At 36.7% G+C, this 26,172-nt stretch overlaps 1 protein-coding gene across 14 annotated transcripts in view; it reads right to left on the reverse strand.

Annotated features, from left to right (window-relative positions):
- Positions 1 to 873: 873 nt before the first annotated feature.
- The window catches only part of LOC123308796 (protein lingerer), a 48,305-nt gene continuing 23,006 nt past the window's right edge, over positions 874 to 26,172 (reverse strand). For 8 of the 14 annotated variants that reach the window (XM_044891639.1, XM_044891646.1, XM_044891635.1 and 5 more), the window contains exons 11-17: positions 25,244 to 25,462; positions 24,989 to 25,146; positions 8,484 to 8,750; positions 7,923 to 8,171; positions 6,389 to 6,571; positions 5,083 to 5,112; positions 874 to 1,886 (exon numbers count right to left, since the gene is read on the reverse strand). In XM_044891639.1, coding sequence (XP_044747574.1) covers positions 1,791 to 1,886; positions 5,083 to 5,112; positions 6,389 to 6,571; positions 7,923 to 8,171; positions 8,484 to 8,750; positions 24,989 to 25,146; positions 25,244 to 25,462 — 1,202 coding nt within the window. In that variant the 3' untranslated portion in view covers positions 874 to 1,790. The remainder of the gene's footprint in view (positions 1,887 to 5,082; positions 5,113 to 6,388; positions 6,572 to 7,922; positions 8,172 to 8,483; positions 8,751 to 24,988; positions 25,147 to 25,243; positions 25,463 to 26,172) is intronic. The other 6 variants (XM_044891648.1, XM_044891638.1, XM_044891645.1 and 3 more) reach the window with 5 other exon arrangements.

The following is a 26,172-nucleotide window of genomic DNA, read 5'->3' on the forward strand; positions in this document are numbered from 1 at the left end:
CAGGAGAGCTAAAAAACTTTCTAAATTTGAATTTTAATTAGAAGCAAACCAAATTTAAATATGTTTCAACATTTCTTGTCTTTCAAATTAGAACTTGGGCCGCTGTCAGATCATTGGTTTGTGCGTTTGTCACTAGAAGGCACTAATACCTTTGTTTTCATCAAAAATGGACTTGTGCAATTTGCATCTTAGAACGACGATATAACTTTTATTTTCCCCCGTTTTTCTTATATTCCCTTCTTTTCCCCAAACTGAAAAAATATATACTCCTGCGCAATACAAAAATTATGAACTCTATAGGGAAAGTAATACCTCCAGAATCTCCATTCAAAAACGCTTCAATTTTTTTTTCATTGAAGTTAAAGGAGGTCTTGATGTCACCCCGCCTCTTTTTTTCGAATTTAGTTGTTTTTTCATGAGAAAAAAAAGTTGAACTTTAGTTTCTTCAAAATTAGTCTTCACAATCATTTTTCGATGGTTTTTCAACATATTTCGATAAAAATAGCGGCGGGGTGACATCGGTTCAACTCTTTATAAATTGCAATGTTTCATAGTGATATACCTATGCCAAAATAACGCTGAAATTCAGGAATAACCGAAAATTATTCAATATTCTTAATATTACCTCTCGCGTGGTAATTTCCACTTTTCAACTGACTCAGTTCCTAATTCAGGCTATTGCTCAAAGATATGGCACATTTCCGTATTTGGGGTAGCATCTGTTAAGTTACCAATATCGATCGTTTTGATCTCGAATCGTATGTACTACTTCCCCTTAATGTCATGTTTTAAAAAGAAATCTAAAATGTGTTCCTAAAAATAAAGGGAGAATAGGCAATAATTAAGTATGCTAAGTGAATAAATGAAACTTCGTTTTAAGATTGAATGCTTTCATTGTGTATTTCCATATGAATCAGCAAATACAAAAACAAAAGTACACATATACAGTGTTTCTCTACACGGTGATTATTTATACAAAGAGCATAAGTAGGTACACAAGATAATTTAGTTAATAATAAAACTACCTAACAAAATTTAAAATAAAACTCTGGGCTACTTTACTGGTCTTCAACGGATGCTCTGCGACCCTTAACGTGCCGTCTGACAAGATCTCTCTGAAGACAGCAAAGTGCCAAGAGGTCAGTCCAATGACTGCGGTTTTAGCCAAGTCAATTTACTCGGTATTTTCTATACAACTATGATCATTTGGATGAATTGGAAACAAATCATCAAACTGTATGTACAATGAAATTTAGAAATATGTTCATAGAACACTGTAAATTGACTTCTAATTATCGCAGCTTCATTACTACCCAAAACCTTCGCCTTGCATTATGCATAAAAAACCACAGGCTCATTTAAAAGTTGACATTTAGGAATCGAAATTTCTGGTTGCGATTGATGTACAAAATTGTATACAAGTTTAGCCACTGGCCAAGAGTAAGATAATTTAGTTCAATTTTCTGTGCAACATTGCACTAAATAAAAAAATTAAAATTTTTATTCTAAAACCAAGGGCACTAATATACTCATTAAAAAAGATGTGAAAGGAAACCGACTTCTTGTAAAAATATTTCATATTTAGTTTTTGATGTTTCACAGTCATAATTATAAGCAACAACCAAAACGAAAACTAAATAAAATAAATACAAATTGGGAATAATTTACCACTTGTCTCACCTATGATAAAATATGATTACGCTAATTAAATTATAATAAATGAAAAGCTAGAAATAAAAATTACTGAAGAGAGATTAGGGCGAAGAAATTTGAGCAGTCAAATAGACGGCTTAGGATTGATTCCAATATGATCCTGTGTATTGTTTACCAGAAGCCTTTGCTTGATTGGATGTTTGAGAACGCTGGCCACTATTGGTACTCGAGTCCTGCAAAGAGATGATTAAGATAGAACCCACATAAATATTAAAAAATCAAGAAAAATTGCTATTACTAAACTCCCAGATTGTTTTTTCGATACTGAATGTGAAACAAATTTTAAAAAGTTCCAGAACTCTAAAATTGGATTAACATTATATTGAAAAAATTACTAAAAAAATGTGTTTATGAACACACTCGCTTAAATATATCTATGAACTGAAGAAAGTACTATAAAATATTCCTATGGACTATGTTAAAAATTGTACTTATTAGTGGTTAGACAAAGACATATAGAAATCAATTCCCAAAGGGTTTTTACTGGAAGTATGAACGAGAATCATGTTTTCCATTATTCTCTTTCATAAATTTATAACTATGATGTATTCTTTTGATTGCATTCCAAAGAAGCCATGGTTTTTCTGATGACAATTCTAAGCGGAGATTTAAAATTTAAAACACTTAAAATTTCATCAGTGCCGATGGTCCGCAGTGGCTCACTGTGTACACAGTGCCCTTGAAATTGACCAAGAACCATGCTAATGATGGGTCATATTAATTTCTCATGGCCACTTTATTGAAATCAATGATTTATACTATTCAATCAAAAAGTAAAGAATGGAATTAATTCGAAAAGCGATTATATTCGATTTAAATGCAAATATAAAACGTAAACTGTTTCAACCTTCGACTAATCAATCATCATCAAATGGAGCATTGCGATATGAATTCGGTTACCGAGAATATAACGACTGAACAATTGAATATACTAATACAAATGATCAAACATAATAACAGGGTGTTTCATGTGTCCACTACTGGTATCTAAAGAGCCGAAAGAGATTTTTTCTGAAAATGAGTGAATCCTAACGATTGGCGGGGATCTTAAAAACAAATATTCTCGTCTCAGAGGTACTTCCGGTTATGAGGCAGGGTACTCAAAGATGGCTATTTCGAATGGGACACCTTATATTATGTAACATTTTCGGATCCTCCCCAAAATTTCAACTACGGTTTATTTGAACAGAACCTTAATATTTCGGGGATAAGAAGTCAAGATTAACTTCACGCCAAATTCCAGTGATTTCATTGAATTAATATCTCAAGAACCTTGAGGTTTGGGTATGCGTATGGGTAAGTTCAAGTACAGCCTAGTTTTATGTGGAGAATAAAAAAAATTAATCAAATAGAGGTGATCGAAATGGAAATAACAAAGCTAGGCTCAATTTTCGGTATAAATAATATTTTAATTGAATAAATCCTGGTCATTCATATATTGCAATCATCAGAAAAAATTTAATTCGGTTTTCTAGATATTTCTATTGAACACTTCGCGTGAAACACCCTGTATGCATAATCTTACCAGTATTGGAAAATATTTTTGACTCTTTATATTCATGCTTATGGAAACCAAATACTTGAATACATTTGATAGAAGTATTCTTGCAAATTTGAAAGAGAATAAGAGAAAAATTATCTTTTCGCGGAATTCCAAAACAATATGAATCTTTTCGACGACGCTCAATAATAAATACCGCGTTTTCTCGTTGGCCGTTTGCTCCAACTAATTTAAGACAGGCTTATTTAATTCTCTGATTTCTTTTGCACGTTACAATAGAGAGCAAAGAAATAAATAAGCCTTAGGCTGACTGACCACCGAATGCGAAGTTGAGCTAAGCTGTGCTTCGAAAACCGAAATAAGGTTTTTAATGGATGGCCGGCCACCGAACGCTAAGCGAAGCGAGCTGAATCGAGTGATGTAGCTCGACACTGCTTTGATTCGGTCGGTTTTCCGTTTTCTATAGCAACGGGGCGATTTCCCTATCACAATATCTATCAAATCTGAGAAATTGCATCGATATGACATATATCTGTCATATTCTATATCGATAAAGATACTTTGAAGAATGAAGCCAGCCTATGGCAGGAATATACTTCTGAGCATGTGCACAAATATTAAGAATTAAATGCCTGATTATCTTCGTCTCATTCTGATACATGGTTTCATGAACTGACAAGAATGAAATGATTTTTCTTCACAATCAATTGAATATTTTCGACCTCAACCTAACAATATGGTGATAATGGTTTATATCAGGTTCAAACTCAGGTTCACATTACGTAGTACCTTGTATTTTATCGTTGATTTTTTATCATTAGAAGTCAAAATTCTTGAAACTTCATCAACATTATGAGCTTGGTTACAGTCATATATTCTCTACATCATATCCAAATAAGTCTGTTATTAAGTAGTTGTTAACCTCGACTATAACTTATAATGGCCAAACTGACAGAAATTTAAAAACTCGAATAAAGGAATATGTACAAGTACAAACGAGAGTTTTTGGAGGCGGTTGAAATAATGAGCCATAGTAACAACTTCAATATATCAACTCGGATTTAAACGGTATTAATTCCATTTATTGTAATATCGTCGAATTGAATGAGTAAGATGAGATAAAACGCATTTTATGACGTAACTGGGCCTCATTTGTCGTTCCTTTCTATGCCTTTTTTCTAGTGTTGTCTTTGTTTTTTAACTTTTGATCTTATTCATTTATGTGTCTTTTGACTTGCTTGATGTTGATTTTTAAGATTTAACAAAGATTTTTCCTGAAGATATATATGGAGATTATAGTGTTATTATTTTTATTAATATTGAAGTATCACATTGTTGTAAGTTTTATTATACGAACTTCTGTATGTTTTTACAACGTTAAGTAAGTTAAGGATAAGTGATTATCCGAAAGTTTGGCTGAGACAATAAAGACCTAAAATTGTAAAATCAAATTATTATATGCATAATGAATCTTTTTCTCCCATAGCATAGAATGCGTGTTATCAATATTGGTATAATAGATATACCTATGATGCAATATGACTCCTCTTGGCTCCGCTTCGCGTTCGATTGGCGGCCCTCTCAGCTCAGCACAGCTGAGCATCGCTCAACTTCGAATTTAGTGGCCGGTCAGCCTTTATAGAGTTAGTACAAACGGAGATTAAATAATCAATATTCACTTTGTGTCCACTGCTGGCAAACGTTATGTATGGGATTAAGATCATTGGAAGTTTCTTTTGATTTAAATCGAAATAATATTTCATTGAGAATTCCCCAACTTGTTATTAACGAGGTGATTCTATGATTGGTTAAAAGCAATATCATAATACGCAACAGAACTAAAGCATGTGGGTCGAGGTTCGACTTACCACACGTCGGCCTTGGTGCCTGACATCCATCTACAAGCAAAACAGTAATCAACTTACATGCCTCTAAATTGCTTCGTTCACAAATCATACAAATGAGGTATAGCTTCAGAAATCTAAAGGATTCAATTTTTTTCAATGTCTACTATACTTGCATTTTATACTATTGCGAAATCATACCGCGGTGAAGTTCTTGCATATTAAAGATACTTATATACATATTTAAATAATATGAACAATATATTGCAACAGGAAAATAATAGTCCTAAAAATGAATTTAAGAAACTGGAGATATGTATAGCCTCAATTTATCGCGGCTGAAGCAAAATAATTATTTTTAAGGTTTGATTGTAATTATAAAGTCCCAATACTTTACACAGTATTATATTCAAACATTATTTCAGCAAATATTTTCATTTATCATTTCTCTAGATTCGGCTTAGCTGAAAAACTAGGGGCTTAAAAAATACTTTAAAAGTATAATAACATCTGTTCAATTTGGAAGTAAACCCGATGATGTTTATAGAAAAAAACTACACACAAAAATATGTGACTTTTGGGCTGTGAGAGCTATTGAGTTTCCCGGGAGTTCTCAGATGACCATTATTGCAATTGATCATTAACTCTGTCGGTAGTTCACAAAATCGCAGAAGACTTTTTTTATGATCGGCTGAGAACATTCTCAGTCCGTTGAGGAATTATTTATTGGTAATAATGATCTGCAAACTGTGACCAGTATATAAAATCCGTCTCATTCTTCTAGCCGAAATTCGAGGAGTACAAGCATGTGTTTATGCAGAACGCAGATTGCTCGATTTAGCCAAGAGTTCTGATAGCGACAGCCAGGCTTTTCTTCTTCTTATTTAATGCAGATCCGGTTGCCCCCAATGTTTACACCCATGACAAAATTACTTTCCGGGCGGTCTGGCGACCTAATATAGGATACATTTTCTTTCAAAATTGAATAGGATCAACCTAATGATATTCGACACTAGATCAGAACCAATTGAGTGCAAAAAGCTAATTTTGAATGAATTTTATTCTCCAATTCACATGCTCGAATAGTCTAGAAGCGAAAGAGCACCGGAGGAGCATTCAATAAAAAAGCGCAATAGTAACAAAAAACTTTTGAGAATAATGAAGATTTGTGCATTCTAAAGAAAAATCTTGTTTGAAACTTGAAGACGCTTCGGATCGCTTTGTGATAAGGAGTACATTCATATATTGAATAAACATGCGTATCGTCTAAAAGATTATTAACAAAAACGCAAATCTGAACTGGTCAACATCGGAAACAAACTTTATTTACCTGATGTAAAGGTTGATGCATCAATTGGGTCGAATGATGTTGTTGATGAGGTGCCATAGCTGGTATATATACTGGTGGGGCATAACCAGTTCCGCTGGGAGCCAGCCCAGCGTTTTGACTGCCATGTAAGGTCCCACTGAAAGGGGGCGGGGTACCAGAATGGAAGCCTTGTTTTTCATAAGACTAAAAAAACGGAAACATATGAAATTACACGAAAATTCCATCATACAAAACAAAATAATTCAAAGAAGGATGAAGTACTCCGGTGGTAGCCATTGATGGCAGTCAATAAAGAACAATTAGTTTTGATCCAAAAATGAAAAGACAAAACCGTGTTGGTGTAACAAACATGTAATAAAAAAAATCATTATTTATGAAATTAATAAAAACAAGCAATGACGTGGAGTCAGGAGCTTTTATTGACTTGTTCGAATTAATATCCAGAGCGTTAACCCATCCAGATATTGTACTCGTTCAACGCTGCTTGGCTCCCAGAAGAAAAAATTGCACACACATTTTCAAAAATGAAGATCTGATCATTTTTTTTATCTCTAAAATAATATTGTGATAGTTCGTGCTTAATTGGAGAATACAGATTTTTTTCTTGTGGTACGAACTCGAAAATTCCGCATCGGTACTTAACAAACCATTTGAGTTTCAATTCAATTTAAATAATTTTTTCGCGCCAACGTTAACTCGAGCGCAACATTAGCTCAAAATTGCGTTATAGCTATGATTTTTGTTTAAGGCTCCTAAGCCATTTTGTAAAAGCTGAAAATTCTCCGGATAATTCTCAGAATTTTGGCAAGAAAACGACAGAAATTATTTTGTATACAACTGAATAGTAAATTCTACCGAAAGTACGTATGTAACTGCAGAGAATTCACGGTGCATGAATTCACGAATTTCACTTTAGAGAATGTTGCAAACGGGCTTTAGATGGTAAAAACCCAACAAATTCCATTTCGTTCACGAATAGCAGTGACACGTCTTTATGAAACTGTTCGTGATGTTATGCTGCCGTATATTTAGTCCCATTTTTACGACGAGTAGGTGTGTTGATCAATTTTCGTGAATAATCAAGGCCAATTTTATTGGTGAATTTCAGAACTTGTTTTCAATTTTTATTACTCACAAGTCTATAACGTATCTGAATGAAGCGGTTACTAACATAATCGCCGAGTTAGAAGTAGAAAAAGACCGACATCCTAACGTCTTAAAATAATATTTTAAGACACTTTCTACCCCAAACGACGTGAATTCCAAATATTCAATGATTTGAACTATTTTATGTCACCAAGAGGGGGCGAAGTCAATGATATTGATGAGTAGACTTCTGCTACTCAAATTTCTCTCATTATCTTGCATAGCCATATCGACGTTAAAATCCAATTCAATAGTGTATGTTCATTGCAGTAATTCGGGTTCGATTTTTATTATTAGCAATATATTGCCAGGATACTTCTAAACAAAAATCATATGAGCCGAATATTTTGGGACAAATTTTCTACTAATTAATCACTTATTTACTCACATTGACTTTCCCTAGAGCAGTGTGCGATTTACCATACATGGCAGTCAGATCGTTTCCAGTTGATCCCGTAGAAGAAGCAGCTCCACTTGTAGCTTTCTGACCTTGCGTATTACCTACATAGGCTCCTTTAGTGTAATCTTGAGTTTGGCTAAGAGCATCATATGCACCATAACCTGAACTATAGCCGCCTGGTTTGGGATACTGCGAATTACTGTTTGTACCGTGAGCGTTAGTCACAGCAGGTAGTTGCTAGAATAATTCGATTAAAAATGAATTTCCCTCCTTCGAAAACAAGAGCAAGTATGAGTATTTGTGTGTTTATCAGATTTCAAGAATTCATCGATTATGGTTCCTCTCTAGAAATTCCCAAGGATTTGGACGTGTCCCTGCTATTTTTCATGAGATTAGCCACATCTCCATGACCAGACAACTTCATCATGTCTCATTAAAAAAAAAAAAAAATATGCATGCATAAAAAATAAGGGAATATATTATAAATTATTTCTTTTTCACCATGATCATACTATTTCGAGAACTATCTCTGATAAGAAAACTACTCACATAAAATGGATAGTTCGGAATCGTGTTGAAGTGTGTAGCAGCAAAGAAATACGGTGGAGCAGCCGTGCCTGCCAAGATGGGTTGCGCCTGGTGTCCGGCCTGCGTGCTTGTCTGCTGGCTCAACGTTGATGGCACCGGCGAGGCGTTGTTGTCGCCTCTGGTGAATCGTCCGTCGGACATGGAGTAACCCACGTTGCCAAGGGTGGCGTCTCTCACAGTAGCCAGCGTGGTCGGCGTCTGGTAACTCATGTCATAGAAGGGGGTGGTCTGGATCGGTATAAATTCACTCTTATCATTTAATCAAAACGACCATCCGATATGTAACAATTAATATTTCCCAGTTTTCTACTCTCGTGGTTCTAATTAAATGATATTGAAGCCGTTTTTGCAGAAAATGAGGTTTGACATTAGCAGGTGAGGCGTTAATTGTTAAAATGTAGAAACTAAAGGTAAAATCGGGATGTCATTTTGATAATGGATGAGTGAAATGTGCACTTTATGTTGAATAAACGAGGTTCTGAATTTTTGTTAATATACAACTTATACATACAACAGATTAGTTTATTCAACACAAATATGAAAAAACTACAAGCAATATGTATTTGCACAGAAAGCAAGCAATAAAGCATGAAAAAATATTATGTATAAGCAAAATATCAAGTTTTGGGGTTTTATGAAAGTTGCAAGAAGGATTCAAAGGATGAGGTGAAAACCATTCAACTAATAATTATTTCCTCAACGAAGAGAACTTTCGAAATACGTTATTTAATTCAATTCGAAGAAAAATTAAAAACCATCAATTTTTAACTGACATTTACATATTTAAACTTGGGCGCTAAAGCCACTGCAGATTTCAAGTGAAAACAGTGAAATATATAATTGTAAAAATAGATAAGGTTCCATACGAGAACATAGTAATCGAATTTTCCAACAGAGCATATTCGTATCAATACTTACAGGCACTTTCATAATCAATTTTTAAGTTCCTTCAAATTGAAAGTTCCTTTAGTTTTGCATAAAATAAAAAAACTTAAAGACGCTAGTAATTAAAGGGACTTCAAAATGGATTATGAAACTGGCTGGAAATGGTCTATTCATACAGAGTTTGAACTACTAATCTCAAGTTGGGTCAAGGCTTGTTCCAGAATATAAATGTGGAGTTGGAGATGATATATGTGTTTTCCGTGAATTGATGAACAAATGTATATATTAATACATAAATATCATATAATCTACCGCAGTATATAATATTTATATAATAATGCATCTAGACATACACACCAACGCAACGTGGGCGGAAATTTGCCGTTCTTTGAAAGTATCATTGCTGGTCTCAAAACATGTATGTAATAAAAACTAAAAACAAAATTAAATGATTTTCTCTAGCATGAGTTCTTTAACCATGTAAACTATTTGCCTTCACCTGAAGATGCTACTGGAATAGCGTGGTTAAACAACTCATGTTAGAAAATAATCGTATAATTTTTTTTAGCTCAATTATTGGTGTTCATCGATACCCATTCAATATTCGGTACAAAAACAACGTCCAGACCATCAAACAATAAATTGTTTCAACAGTGCTGTATCTATCGGTGGGGTGCGTTCGTCGGGATCCGGCTGCATCAGTAGTTATAGCAGAAACATAACGGTGCGGAAATGGATGTCAAATCGCTTGTTTCATATGGAACGTCTGGTATATTATTACATTTTCGAATTCTACGTTCACTTCATGTAGCCAAGTTGCGTAGGTTTAGAGTTTATCACCGTTTTTTGAAAAAATAAAATACAAATGAAGGCTTCTGAGAAACTACTCATTTCTCAGGAGCACAATTTCATATCTGCTTCATTGGTCACAGAGAAGATTTTTCAACCAATTCCATATAATATTTAAAGGACCTTCCAGTTGAGGGGATCTCGAAATTGATTATGAAACTGGCCCTAGATATTTTAAAGGTAACATAAGATTTTGATATACAGAAGGTTCAAACGAGAAAGTGAATTTTTTCCAATACAATTTTATTTAATTAATTTTTATTTTTCAATTAAGGTCGAAAAAATAGGTGGTGTTCTGACAAAAGGTTGAGTGAGAGCAAATTATGTATCTATCAATATTTATTTTATATTTGCCTTTACTCGAGAAACTCTATGATCATCTTGGAAATATTTTTGAATTTCTATTGTTAGCAGTTGTCAAAATGTTCGAGAATTATTTCTGTTACATTAATAATAAATAATGAATGAATTTAGATAATCTTTATGATCATAATTTGAATTTTGGCCATTTCTAGATAATTGTCAACAATAGAAATGTAGACAAATATTTCAAATATGGACATTGAGTTTCATTATATGAAAGGTCGAACATAGATAAACATTGAAACATAACTAATTTGACCTCACGCAACCTTTATTCAGAATATCACAAGAATAGTGCCATTGAGGTATAAGCAACATTAAGAAAACTCTACCTATTTCAAAAACCGATCAATAACTAGAAAACTGCTCAAGATATCTTTACTCTACATGCAATGCTACACAAAATAAACGTATAATTTGAAAATATCAAAATTTCAAACTTTCAATTGGCGCTGTCAGGGGGACATCCTGTATATCCGTCAAGAGAGTATTGGAGAATTATGTTCAAAACTTCGATATGAAGCAATACACGCTTCATTGGCTTATTCCATAACTGATCATTTATAACCTATGAGAATTCCTTTTTATAGTTATGATTCCATTATAGAACAAATTCAATTATTAAATACACAACACATTATAACTAATGTTCGATGCAAGATAACTGAGAATAACATATAAATGATATAATATATAATTTTCCCACATGGTTCGCTTCATTATGTCGTTTGCAACGAAATGATATAATAAAGTAAACTACTCACATAAAATGGATAGTTTGGATTCGTGTTGGTTACAGCAGGTAATTGCTGAAATATTTGAAAGCACACCAAATTACTAAAAATTTCATAAATGGACATAATGGGATGAAATTATTGTTCAGGTTTTCGTTGGTGGCAACGTTCTGTCAATAAAAAGAAATTCTAATTATGCAGATCAGATATCGAAAATTCTAACAAAGCGTACGCGCTTCAAGCGTGATTAAAAATTCCATTTTCCATTTACTAAATACATATATATATAATTGAGATATTATATCCGTTATTGTTCTGAGATTAATTCTCCGTTAAGTGCCATATACATTGATATACTTTCCTCGACTTCTATCGAAATCAACTCTTTTTGTTTGTAATCTATGTGATTTTCAAATTTTAAGCCGAAAATGGCGGCGAAGGATTGGATTCCACTCGTTTATCCGTTCTCAAATTAAATTATGCCCGTTCGTCCGTAAACACTTCAACTTCGAAAAAAACAGCTACATAATAGGTACTTGAAATCTTCAGAGTATGTTTAAGGTCCTAATTCGCCAGTTAAGTTCGATGGTTTCTGATTTCCAGACATTATTTTTCTAAATATACACAAAATGTTAGAAAGGGATATTAAATGATTCATGTGGAAACATATTCGTGCATATACAGAAATTCTGTGTTATTTATTCGTACGTTGTTCACATATTGGAAATAACTAAACCTCAAAACATACGGTAGTTGAGAAATTTGCTGAACGTTTTTGTCACGAACTTTAACTGAATCTTTTTAAATTCTTACGTTTAAGCTATGAAAAAATGCCCCTAAATGAGAATTTGATCACAGGTATATTTGTCATCTTTTGCGAGTCCCTTTATACTATTTTGTTGACGGCTGAACAGTTGTGAACTACTCTAAGAACAAACTATTATGTAAAATCATTACACAGGGTGGGCATTTTAAAACGAAACAGACGAGACAATCACCTCAATTGTTGAAGAAAGTAATTACCAATAATAATTATTTCGTTGTCTAATGTTGACAATTAACGGTTACCATCGTAACCACACAATGAATTAGTCAAATAATTGATGATTTCACATAGTATGGTTAGCGAAATGACTGGTACAGTACAAAATTCAAAATTAAATATCTCAAAAACGAATGCAATAAATGAGAAAAAAATCAATATGCTGAATTCGGGATAAAAAGGCCTTTCAAATGAGGTATCACTCACCCTATCTTTCCTATTCAAAATTTAGGGGTTGTTGTTTTAACATTAAGGGTTGAAGAGATATAGTTGTGAATTTGACCTCAAAAGTTGTCCCCCTTGAAACAAAAATCGAAGTGTCCGAGCATTTTTTCGAAATAAATTTATTCCGCCCGTTATCTCGTCTGTTTCGTTTTAAAAAGCCCACCTTGAGTGTAATCATGAATAATATAATATCATACAATGGAAGTCTGAAATTAAATATCTGGGATATTATAGCAAGCTTCTGCGGAATTAGCATATCGAGATCTCTGCTAGCAAATTAATAAAGGCCTTGATGGCTTGAATGCAGCGATGGATCTAGGTCGTGATATTGGTACCAAAATCACTGAGGGGGCAAAAGTCTGACATGCGAAGTCAGTAAGAGAAAAACCCTCGATAGAATACAAAGGCTAGCCTGTGTTTGTATCATTAGAGTTGCGAGAACGTGTCAAATAAGGGCACTGGAGATGATCTCCAGTGCCCTTGTTTGGCAGATCTGGCACTTCTTCATCTTATGATAGGAAAAATATCCACAAGAGTTAAAGGAGGGTAAAATCCTTTGCAACTTCAACGCTTATGTTAAGAAGTATCTGGAACTTAGAAAGAATACGAGAGTTGCCTTTTATTTTTCAGGATTTGACAACCCTAGTGTTGCAAACTGGTAACTAACTCTATCAGTCTATCATAAAGTTTGTGACGAGGCAGATTTTACCCCGCCACGAAAAGGAAATTTCCCTACCGATACTTTCTTAATAGGACCTGACAATCGAAGTATTTCGGAAGAAAACCGTTAAATTATCATAGGGGGGATTTACCGATTGATTTCATGTCATTGTTTTCCACCGACCAGTCCCATATTTGTAGCGGAGACCGAATATATCTTGTTTTCAGAATTCATATATTTTAGAATTCTTTCCGTTGAACCGTACTTTTTCTGACTCGAAAAAAAGGTCTTTCAATTTGTTCCGTTTTTCCTTCTCTTCAATTGTTTCTGTCTCTTTCCGAGCCCGTTGATTTACCGAACAATTTGAGTTTATCCAATGGGGGACTGAGTTACCCATGGTGGGGACAATTTTCCGGGGTACCTACTTCTTCGAGTTCCGTCGCTGAAGGTCAAGATCAGTATGAATCGTTGTTGAGAGTTGAACGAGTGAGGTGATTGTCAAGTGAAAACCGTACTTACGAGACACAAAGGAATTTCTAAGGCAAGTGATATTTGAAATTATTACCGCTTCATTGCACCTTTATGGAACAATATTCTCTCTAGACTTGTGCTTGGCTGAAAACCGTGAGCTAACCATTTCCTGCTGTATATAGCTTTCCGTTACCGTAGGGTAGCATTTGGGTCCCAGGAGGACGTTGGGCCCCCCTGATTTTTCCGATTCCTGAATATTTGACCGTTTCATCCCGATTTCCAACCGTTTGAATTATAGTTATAGGTTAGATTCGCCGAGCATAGAGTTGGGATTCCATAACCGTCAAATACCCTCACCGCCGGACTCTGTGGCCGCTGTTTGACAGTCAGCCAGCTTGAGGTCACCGAGAGAGAGAGAGAGAGACCGAAGGACACCGGATCATAGACAAACCACCGAGACAGAGATAGAGGGCGTACCTCGGTGAACTGGTGTTTTTAAATTTTGACCTGACTGAATTCCGTTTATTATTTTTAAAACCGTTCGTACTTTTCATTCAATTGTGTCTTGCCTTAGTTGAAATATTTTTCCGAAACCGTGCATGTTTCTTTACACTTAGTTTAATTGAGACTTGACTTACTTCCGTATATTTCCGAAACCGTCCATTTTCCTGAAGTGAAAGTTTGCCAGCCGTCCTGCGCCGACCAGACACAGCCGTTGACGTCCACGATTTAGTGTACCTGTCTATTTTCTTTTGTGTACAGTTTATTTTAATAGAAATAAATAGTTGAACATTTATTTTTGTTGCCAATTATTTTGCCAGTGAGAGTCTATTTATTAAATCAGTTTCATCTAAGAGTTTAGTTAGAAGAGGTAAGTACTCTTTCTGACGCCTAAAGACCGTTGAAAAGCAGACACTTAGAAGACGCTACCGCCCTAGTCTTCATCGATACCCTTCTCCACTGATACTCAAGTCTACCCGGGCTCTCCAATTCTTTGGGGATTCTGTGAGAGACGTGGGGTTTGACTGATTGCCCCACTGGCGCCCGAGCAACCGTAAGGAGCTGCCAGAGTACGAAAAGTCTATCACATCTGGCGCCCGAGCAGGGACTTCTGCTGTTCTGTGAGTAGTTCCTGTTACCGTAACCGTACAGTTTTCTTTAAATACTCTTCACTGGCAAATTGGTAACCGTTCTTTGTTTCTGGCATATATCCGTATAGTATATATTGTAAATCTTTCTTCTGAGTTTCTGGTACCGTGAAAATGGATGTCAACCGACTGAAAAGTGACGAACTTACATGGGAGTTAGAGGCAAGAGGCTGCACCGTGGGACACACCGTTCAGGAGAAAAGAGCTCAACTGAGAAGGGCCATCCATTCCGACATACCGTTCATTCCAAGAGATGAAATTGACCAGGCACAGGAAATTGGTGTTTGTGGTGCCAAGTTGTTCGACTTGATGGGAAAGATATGTGAGTTCGATTTTAATAATAGAGACAATGAGTTGCAGCGCATTAGGAGCCGGCTACTGCACGTTCAAGGCCGACTGAGAAGTCTATCTCCGGAAGCTGTCAGTCTACTTCACAAGAAAACCGAGCTGGAGCACTCTCTGAAGATGGCTATGAGATTGCTGGAGAATACTCACTGGTTAGGTGGTATTCCAGAGAACCTGTCAGCCGGCACACCTTCGCTGATTGACCGGGAATTACCGGACTGCGCATCTAGACTTGGTCCAGGTCTGATTCCGTGCTCAACCACCGTTGGAGAAGCAGACTTGTTGAATTTGGGAGAAGATTGTGACATATCCCGACCGACCACTCATGATGACCGGCTGCAGCAAAACCGACAAGAAGTTTGCAGATTAATAACCGAACAAATTGAACGTACTTTTTTGCAGAAACAACCTTCATACCACCGACCGCCCGCCGACATCCTCCCATTTACCGTTGAACAAGCACTGCCAACCGACCGAACCAGTGAGGAAAACAGACCGCTAATAACATCCCCTGAGTCAAGGCGATTAGCGAGGGAGTTTGCCGAATCAACCAGGAGAGTTTCATTTGCCTCATCTCCTACCGATACCGCTGGGATGAGAGAAGTAAGAAGCGAAGTACCGACGATCAAGGAAGCCGAACTGACGACCGAATACCCGCCGATGAAACCGCCGAAAACCACCGACCATTCTATCGTTCCTACCGTTCCTGTGTGGAAATGGAACCTGACGTTCGATGAGTCAACCAGTGTGACCTCATTCCTGGAGGAGGCTGAGTATCTTGCCGAGGCTAGAAAGGTGAGCCACGAACAGTTATTCGAGTCAATATACGAGCTGTTACGTAGGGATGCAAGAGACTGGTACATTCCCCGGAGAGGCACCTTCACCGACTGGACCGATTTCAAGGAACAACTCCGAGAGGCCTTTCTTCCTCCCGACTACGAGGACATCCTTTTGGAGGAAATCAAGAAACGCACTCAAGGAACCGATGAGCGACTCTTGTTGTATGTAACTCGAATGCAAAATCTGTTTCAGAAGTTGACCGTAAAGCGACCGACCGAGGAAGAACAGGTGAATATCATCCGACGACGTTTACTGCCAGAACTGCAAACCGCCCTGGCCTTCCAACCGACTTCAACCATAGAAGAACTGCTCCGAAAAGGAAAAGTTTTTGAATTGGTCAAATGGCAAACCGCTAACTATGCTTCGCCACCGATCCAAAAGAGTCTCATCAACGAACCGCATCTTACCTTCCAAAATCCCTCACCGAACGTCCAACCGATCGGAATGCACCTCAGCACACTGTCCGAACCGTCCGATAAACCGAAACTTGTACAAAACTCTACAGCACGTCAGAGACAAGATGAACCGAAGAATACCGTCCGACCGCCAACCGAAACCCAGTGCTGGAGATGTGGTGGTAAGGGCCATCTACGAGTACAGTGTACATCGAAACCGATACTTTTCTGCTCTCGATGTGGTAAGAAGGGTATAATGTCCAAAGACTGTCAGTGTCCGTTACCGAGAACCCCGGTTATTCCGAAGAAAATCATTTCTGATAACCGTCCTATAACTAATGTTCTTATAGGAGACAAGGAGTTCCGGGCACTATTGGACACCGGATCAACCAGGTCCTTCATCAGCAGTGAAGTGGCTGCTCACTGCAAGGCCGCTGGAATAACACCGAATTATGTTGGAGACGTTACCACCACCGTCGCTAACGGAAGTTCTATCCCGATTAAGGAAATGTACACAGCACAGGTTCAGGTTGGATCCGAAAATATTGAGGCTACGTGGTTGTTAGTTTCAGATTTACCGATCAGTGTAGTACTGGGAATGGATGTACTGAGAGCACACGACTTCTCCATCAATCTCCAAACCGCCGAATGCTTTCTGAATGGCAGGTCCCTAAAGGACAAGCCCATGACGCAGGAAGAGCAGAATCAGTTACCGTCACCGTTACCGTCACCGTTACCGTTACCGTCACCGTCACCGTTACCGTTACCGTCACCGTTACCGCTACCGTTACCGACCGAAGGAACCATATGCCTGACCGAGGACAATGTAAGTTGCTCATGGTACAGGAGGAAATTGGCAGAAGTAAAATCGAATCCTACAGCGTTTCCTGACTACAGGATTGTATCAGGAAAATTATACCGCCATTTTTGCGATTCCGATGATTTTACAGAGCCAGAATTGGGAAATCCCTGGAAGTTATGTGTTCCGAAAGATGACCGAAGAGAAGTCCTTCTCGAAAACCACGACCGACCGACCGCTGGACACTTGGGAATAGCAGAAACCAAATTTCGCATAGCCCGCAGCTACTATTGGCCAGGAATGTTCCGAGAAATTGCCCAATATGTCCGAAAATGTAGCAAGTGTCACCGATACAAGGTTTCACAGCAGAAATCGGCAAGGAATCATTCCTATGTGGTGGAAGAACCTTGTAAAAAGGACAGATTCTCCAAACGGATGGAATTTAGGCCCATGAGAACAACTGTCCAAAGAGGTGTGTACCAGGCTTCCAAGGAAGATGAAGTGAATTCCCCAAAGCAGGAGTCAACCGAAGACCCCAGAGCATTCTTGAACTTTGATAGGGAAATGCGTTCACCGAACGCCAAATTTTCTACCGAGATTGCTATCAAGGAGGGAGAGAATCACACCGAACCGGATACCGAACCGCCAGTTGCTTACCATGTAAATAACCGTAACCGATTTACCGAAACTAAATTTGTCCGAACTAGATTAACACGAGCCTTCGTCCAGCAAAGTCACAAGGACTGGCGTCATAGGATTGGAGACCAAGTGTACCGAAGAGGGCATTCCTTATCTTCTGCAGTAGAAGGAGTTGCCGCCAAGTTGGCTCCGAAATACTCCGGACCGTATACCGTTGTAGGCATAGTCTCTCCTGTGGTGTATGACATCAAGGATGGCAGTGGTAAGGTTGTCAGACACATCCACATAAAGGACCTGAAATCCCCTGGGATTGAAAGGTATATGCCGTTAAGAACCTGACCGAATAATTTTCCAATTTGAAAATCCGAGAAGGCTAAGTCTTCTTACCGACATGGTGGATACGCCAACCGACAGTTTTTTTAAATTACCGTTTGAGTTCATCAGGTCATGAAATGACGCCGAGTTCAATAACCCCGCAGCTTTCACAGGCTGAAACCGACATTTAGAAATACCGCAACGATACCCAGGGGGGTTAAAAAAAAAAAAAAATTAAACTTCGTTTCATTTTTTTTGCCGACGAAGGAGGGGGATGTGACGAGGCAGATTTTACCCCGCCACGAAAAGGAAATTTCCCTACCGATACTTTCTTAATAGGACCTGACAATCGAAGTATTTCGGAAGAAAACCGTTAAATTATCATAGGGGGGATTTACCGATTGATTTCATGTCATTGTTTTCCACCGACCAGTCCCATATTTGTAGCGGAGACCGAATATATCTTGTTTTCAGAATTCATATATTTTAGAATTCTTTCCGTTGAACCGTACTTTTTCTGACTCGAAAAAAAGGTCTTTCAATTTGTTCCGTTTTTCCTTCTCTTCAATTGTTTCTGTCTCTTTCCGAGCCCGTTGATTTACCGAACAATTTGAGTTTATCCAATGGGGGACTGAGTTACCCATGGTGGGGACAATTTTCCGGGGTACCTACTTCTTCGAGTTCCGTCGCTGAAGGTCAAGATCAGTATGAATCGTTGTTGAGAGTTGAACGAGTGAGGTGATTGTCAAGTGAAAACCGTACTTACGAGACACAAAGGAATTTCTAAGGCAAGTGATATTTGAAATTATTACCGCTTCATTGCACCTTTATGGAACAATATTCTCTCTAGACTTGTGCTTGGCTGAAAACCGTGAGCTAACCATTTCCTGCTGTATATAGCTTTCCGTTACCGTAGGGTAGCATTTGGGTCCCAGGAGGACGTTGGGCCCCCCTGATTTTTCCGATTCCTGAATATTTGACCGTTTCATCCCGATTTCCAACCGTTTGAATTATAGTTATAGGTTAGATTCGCCGAGCATAGAGTTGGGATTCCATAACCGTCAAATACCCTCACCGCCGGACTCTGTGGCCGCTGTTTGACAGTCAGCCAGCTTGAGGTCACCGAGAGAGAGAGAGAGAGACCGAAGGACACCGGATCATAGACAAACCACCGAGACAGAGATAGAGGGCGTACCTCGGTGAACTGGTGTTTTTAAATTTTGACCTGACTGAATTCCGTTTATTATTTTTAAAACCGTTCGTACTTTTCATTCAATTGTGTCTTGCCTTAGTTGAAATATTTTTCCGAAACCGTGCATGTTTCTTTACACTTAGTTTAATTGAGACTTGACTTACTTCCGTATATTTCCGAAACCGTCCATTTTCCTGAAGTGAAAGTTTGCCAGCCGTCCTGCGCCGACCAGACACAGCCGTTGACGTCCACGATTTAGTGTACCTGTCTATTTTCTTTTGTGTACAGTTTATTTTAATAGAAATAAATAGTTGAACATTTATTTTTGTTGCCAATTATTTTGCCAGTGAGAGTCTATTTATTAAATCAGTTTCATCTAAGAGTTTAGTTAGAAGAGGTAAGTACTCTTTCTGACGCCTAAAGACCGTTGAAAAGCAGACACTTAGAAGACGCTACCGCCCTAGTCTTCATCGATACCCTTCTCCACTGATACTCAAGTCTACCCGGGCTCTCCAATTCTTTGGGGATTCTGTGAGAGACGTGGGGTTTGACTGATTGCCCCACTGGCGCCCGAGCAACCGTAAGGAGCTGCCAGAGTACGAAAAGTCTATCACAAGTTTCACATTTTTGATCTTATGCTTACCCATAACGTTTTGACATACGAGTGCTATTTGTGTTGTTTACAGAAACTTAAAACATTCATCTCGACTAAAAAATGAAATTGAATCGTGAACATCTCGTGCGATTATTTTCTACAACTTTCGACGTGGATTAACTGTGCACCAATGAACTTAATTCAATTTTTGGCGATGAAGCTCCATCAAGGATCATTATTTATCGATGGTACGATGAATTCAATCGAGGTCGTAGTTTGCTCCATGACGAATTTCCAGAAGGTCGTCCAAAATCAATTGTTGTTCCAGAAATCATTGATGCTGTTCGCGAACTGATATTCAAAGATCGTCATGTGACCTATCGTCCGATTGAGACAATCATGGGCATTAGCGAGATCAAAAAACATTCAATATTGCATGAACATTTGGCAATTAGAAAAATTTGTTCGCGTGCGGTCAAATTTGTCAATCGTTCAAAAAAAGGCATGTGTCGATTGGTCAAAAGAAAAGCTCGAAAACTACGATCACGGTGCTTCGAAACACGTCTATGAGTGCATTTGAGCCCGAAAGTAAGAAGCTGTCGACCGTATGGGTGTTTCAAGATGAACCAAATCCAACAAGTTGTTCGGGGTTTAAGCACTTCCAAGCAATAATGGTCACCTTTTTTTTCGGAAAAACATGTCGCAACCGTACCATTGGAACAACGCAGAACAGTCAATTCTAAGTGACGAACAACCATTTGTTTGTCAGGTATCTTCCAAGAAATGAGGAAAACCAACCGCCGAAAACGGATCACCCTTCACCACGACAACGCGAGCTCCCACGCATCGGCTCAAGCAGCTGCGTTTTTGAGCACTGAGTCCTGACTTGGCACTGAATGACTCCTTTTTATTCCCGTTCTTAAAAAATGAACTGAGATTCAACGTTTTTAGACACCTAAAGAAGCGGTTAGTGCGTTCAGAATGCATGTTTTGGAAATATCTCAATCAGATTGGAAAACATGCTTCGACATGCTTCAAACACAGGAAGAAGTGTTTAAATCTTTATGGGAAATTTTTCGAAAAAAATTGAGAGATTTTCGATAATTGATATTTGTTTTTGTACCGTTATCCAGAAATATACGAGGCTACACCTTCTTTACTATATTTCTTAAGTGTGATTTTTAAAGAAATTTTCGCTCTCTGTATATCTGCTATGTAGAAATCACAGCACAAAATTACCTTTATATTAACGGCAGAGTACATTCTCGAAGTAAGTTATGTACCGTTATTAAAACACATCCTATGAATATAATGTCGGATAATCATTGAATATCATAGATTGTTAATTGAAATGAAGATCATAGATTGTAGTGTTTAAATTGTCACTAACAATTGTCAATATTTGATGTATAAAATTATCAGTCTGATCAATAAAAAATGACGAAGCCTCATACAATGGAAATGTTCATTAAAGATGTTGCGTTTTTTGGCATTGGTGCATCTTTAGGATCAATAGTATCCCTTTATGGAAATTTGATATGGGAAACCTTTTTCGGTGAAACTGGAAAAAGAGATATGAGTTGGGCAGAAAGATGTCAAGAAGAAGCTGAACGAACTGAATGCGACTGTGAAATAGATAATGATTAAAACCAGTCTTTAAATTATGTCACTAAATTCTTGAATTGTAATAAGTCAACAAAGTCATTTTTCCTACTTAAAAAGTGACAAAATAGTGTTGGGATAAAAATTAATTTTTTAGGTCGATATAAGTCGAAGTTATGCCTCAGAAAAATGTCGAGAACTCTTTTGTAAACTCAACAAAAAAGTAAAAATAATTCTTGTTTGTCGGACGTTAAACTGACAATTTCGAATGCCACATATTGATGTAAATAAGTTATGTAGCATCGTGACTGCATTGTTCTCTCGTCTAACAAAGGTTTGATCGTAAGCAAATTGTCGAGAATTGTGAGGCAAAGGTTGCATTAATGAGAATTACTAATACACGCATAACTGTATTGTTCCCATTCACATCTATACTACATGGAAATCCGAGAGACCAACCGAATGTATCATCAATTTTTTCAATTAATTCGGGACACCCTGTTTAGTTCCACACCCATTCTATCATTATTTCTGCTCCAATCAAAATAATGCCAATGCGGTAAATTTCCCGTATTCAATTCTTATATATTCATTATATAATTATACTTTCATTCAATTTATTAATTTACCAGAATGATAATTGAACATATTACAATGATTACAATAAAGAATATTGATGAATACAGAATCTTTATGAAAACGATTATTTTCATTCAGTGTGAAGGGATGTTAGACAATACTATAATTATTTTTAATATACAGTATGGTGCAAATGAAAGGAATAAATTCGTTATTTCGGAAACCGGCAACTTTAAGGAAAAATCCTGAAACCCGTCGATTTTTTATTTTAAAACGGGCTATTCGTAAGAATACCTTTTCATTTTTGACGTCATCTATGTGAGCGTGATGACGTCATCGCTAAAATGTAAATGTGGGTGTTGTAATACATTATTTGAAAGTTCTTTCAAATACCTATTCAGCCATATCAATAATGTACAGTAATTGATTGTTGTATTTGTTTAAAAAATTAATGAAATTTTATCATCACAATAAATATTTAATATGTATTACTCATTAAATACCAGTTGCGGACTTTACAAAATTTAATTTTGTGTGTCAATAAATACGTCATACCAATACTTAATACATTTTATTGAGAAATCTGTTGAAATTTCGTCGATAATATTTGTGACAATACGCAATCAATTATTGTACACATTGATATGGCTGAAAAGGCATTCAAAAGACCTTTCAAATAATGTAATACAACACTCACATTTTCATTTAAAGATTTTAGCGAAGACGTCATCACGCTCATATAGATGACGTCAAAAATAAAAAGGTCTCCTTACGAATAGCCGTTTCAAAATAAAAATCGACGGGTTTAAGGATTTTTTAAGATGTCTAAAACACTGGTGTGTGCACTTGTCACTTTTTGCAAGCATCAACATTTCAGAAAATCGGGGATATGGGATCAGTTTCGTGGCGGCGCCACCATGTCATTTGCTTCGTTCTATCCTTGTTCTACCAAAGGAAGTCCAATGATCTCTCGTTTTATTTTGTTTTGCGTTGATATCGAACATCGATCAACGAGTGCAAAATATGAACTGGCCCATTTTGTCAGCTGTTAAGGATTATTTGTGATTTACACTTTAATTTTCTTTGTAAAAAAAAATCTGTCAATATTTTCAACACTATCGAATAAGGGTTAGAAGGAGTATTTGCTATTTTTCTTCAAGATAATTTCCGTTTGACAAATTGAATTCGTGAGGGGGATAATTCAATATGATATTAATAAAACACAGTTGATTGGTCAAATATCCAATATATTCAGTTGACGGAAAGGGAATTTTCACTATATCTACTCGGGAAGAATATTTTAAGTAACAGACTCGAATAGATTTATGTAGGTATTTCTGATTCTCAATACATGCTCACAATTCACATTACGTATTTCCAATACAGTTTCTTTGAAACATTGCTGAAGTTTCCATAAAACTTAGCTATATCTGTCCCGAATATTCGTTCATCTCATTTGGTTCTGCTTCAAATTCCAACAACACCGGATTCTTAGCTGTAGTTCTCGATTGTCCATACAGAAAACTGAACGACATGTTGAATAAATGAATGTTCTACATCTCTTTCTCGAAAGTAAAATATTTTCACACACTAATAATCGCTTATAAATACAACATATTCGTAAGTTGTAGGAAAGTATTCAAATTATTTTAAAATATCAATTGACAATGCTCTGTCAAATTCCAAACAGCGCTACCTACAGTGGGAAAAACGAAACTGATCCCATATCCCCACGAAATTAAAAACAAAATCGAATCAGTGAATACACCATAGTTTTAGACATCTTAGGATTTTTCCTCAAACTCGCCGGCTTACGAAATAACGAATTTATTCCCTTCATTTGCATGTTCAACAAGTTATCCTCAAAAAATAATTATTCACGACCGGAGTGCATGTATGTATTCATCAATGCAAACAGATGATCATCCCACTTGGGTACAGACAAAAAATGCTATTTATTCGTTTTCAAATAAAAATTTTTGTTAATTTTATCGCAACTGGTCATTTACATCCTGTATAAACATATCAAGTTAGTAGGCACCCCCATTTTGGTCGGCCAATGTTTTTTTGCATGTTTATTCACTATTTCTCATCTTCTGAAACTTTTTAAGGTTTTCACTCCCAATCTCTGGAACACGATCAATTGAAATAACCGATTTGCTCCTGCTTAAATTCTTGCTCTAATTTGTCAGAAGCATATCGAGTAGCAACAATTGTTGCCTGACAATGACCTGAAAAAGGGCCCTAAAAAGTTTCAGAAGATGCAGAATCCTTCCAGAATAAATCTGAATCAATAAATATTACTTGTGACTGCATTTCAAAAAAGTAGAGAATGTATGAATATTCAAAACAAATCCAAATGACCGACCGACTTCCTGGAAATTTTCATTAAAAACCACAATGAGAAAATTTCCAAAAAGGAGGACATAGTAGACGACACCTGATTAAGCCACATAAGAAGTTAGGAAAGATACTGTATTGATCACAATCTTTCTCACAGACACCCAGACTATGAAGGCAGAGCGGAAATTCACAATATAAATTGATAAAAATAGAAAAGGACTAAATTTCTCTTTACTATTTTTTAGTGAATGGTAAGAACTAATAAATTACTGAAAAGTAATAAATTTTATGTAGTGTTGATGGAATATTTCACGGCTATATTTATTTTGATGGTTCACCCCAATATTGATAAATTTGCAATTTTTTTTTCTGAAAAACTAAATTCAGAACCCCTTTAAATTTATTCCAAGACAAGCATAACAGAAACAGTGATATAATACATACCATATGTGGCAGCCTTTGTTGCAAAAGTTGCATTTCTTCATAAGAATAGAGTGGTTGCTGATAATATGGTACCTGTACCATATTGTAAGGAGTACTCATTACAGGTGGGGCAACCCCTGGAGGCATGTTCGATACGACATTGCTCGAATTTTTAGCTGCTAAAAGAGTGCAATGATATATTAATTGATTTCATAGAATGACAAAATAGGAAGTAGTCTATTATTTAAAGTGCATCCATATTTCTTTTAAAATTACCTAACGTAGTGGTGGTGGTTTTACTAGTCGATACAGTATTTTGTGAAAGAGAAAGGGTCGCTGAAGACGATACAATACTGGTAGCTGTTGTTGTTGGCGCACTGCTACTTGCATTCGTACTATCATATACCGTATCCTTCATTTTATTCGCTGCCGAACTGTAATTATTATACTGGCTGGCGGACGAAGAACTTCCATAGGTCGAACTGTTGTTCAAACCTGAAAGGAAAAAGAATATACATAATCTTAATATACAGGATGTACTTAAAGGTGAGGCTTTTTTTTAACAAAAGGTAGAACTGATGGGAATAAAGCGTTCCATAAAAAATCATCTATACAAAAATTTCCAAATGTCCAAGTTGAAAAAATTTAAAATGAGTACTGAAATAGACCCTAATACAACCCTAGACCATTTGTTATCTGAATTGTCGAAGGCAATGGGAGAAACTCATCTCATGATGACCGACTCAATCGTATGGTTTCGTTTTGGAAATTGGCCCGTTCGATTTTTATGTGGGAATGAAAATGGAAACTTAGAATTGCCGAATTTTTCTCATTATTTAGTAACTTATGACGATTTTATGAAATGGCCATCACTATCTTCTTTTGGTGCGAACACCCCAACAATCCTCGCAAAAATGGGAAGAAATAGGGTGACAATAATAGCAACATAAACACTCAATTTTCTACGTATAAAAGTGCCTAAGAAGGTTCAAGTTTCAGATCTGTAACTTCAAAGACAAAAAAGTTATGAGAACTTTTCGAAATCGTCAAAATCAAATTTTTTGCTAATAACTCAAACACGAAGATTGGTAAGAGGCTACATTCATTGTTTCTCTGTAAAAGAACTCGGAAATTTGTCATCCGTTTTCTTCTAGCTCAATAGGTCTCGCGATCCCCTCAGGAATCTCGAATTTTGCCCACCCTGT

Source organism: Coccinella septempunctata, chromosome 2 (genome assembly GCF_907165205.1).
Source record: "Coccinella septempunctata chromosome 2, icCocSept1.1, whole genome shotgun sequence".
NCBI classification, from domain to species: domain Eukaryota; kingdom Metazoa; phylum Arthropoda; class Insecta; order Coleoptera; family Coccinellidae; genus Coccinella; species Coccinella septempunctata.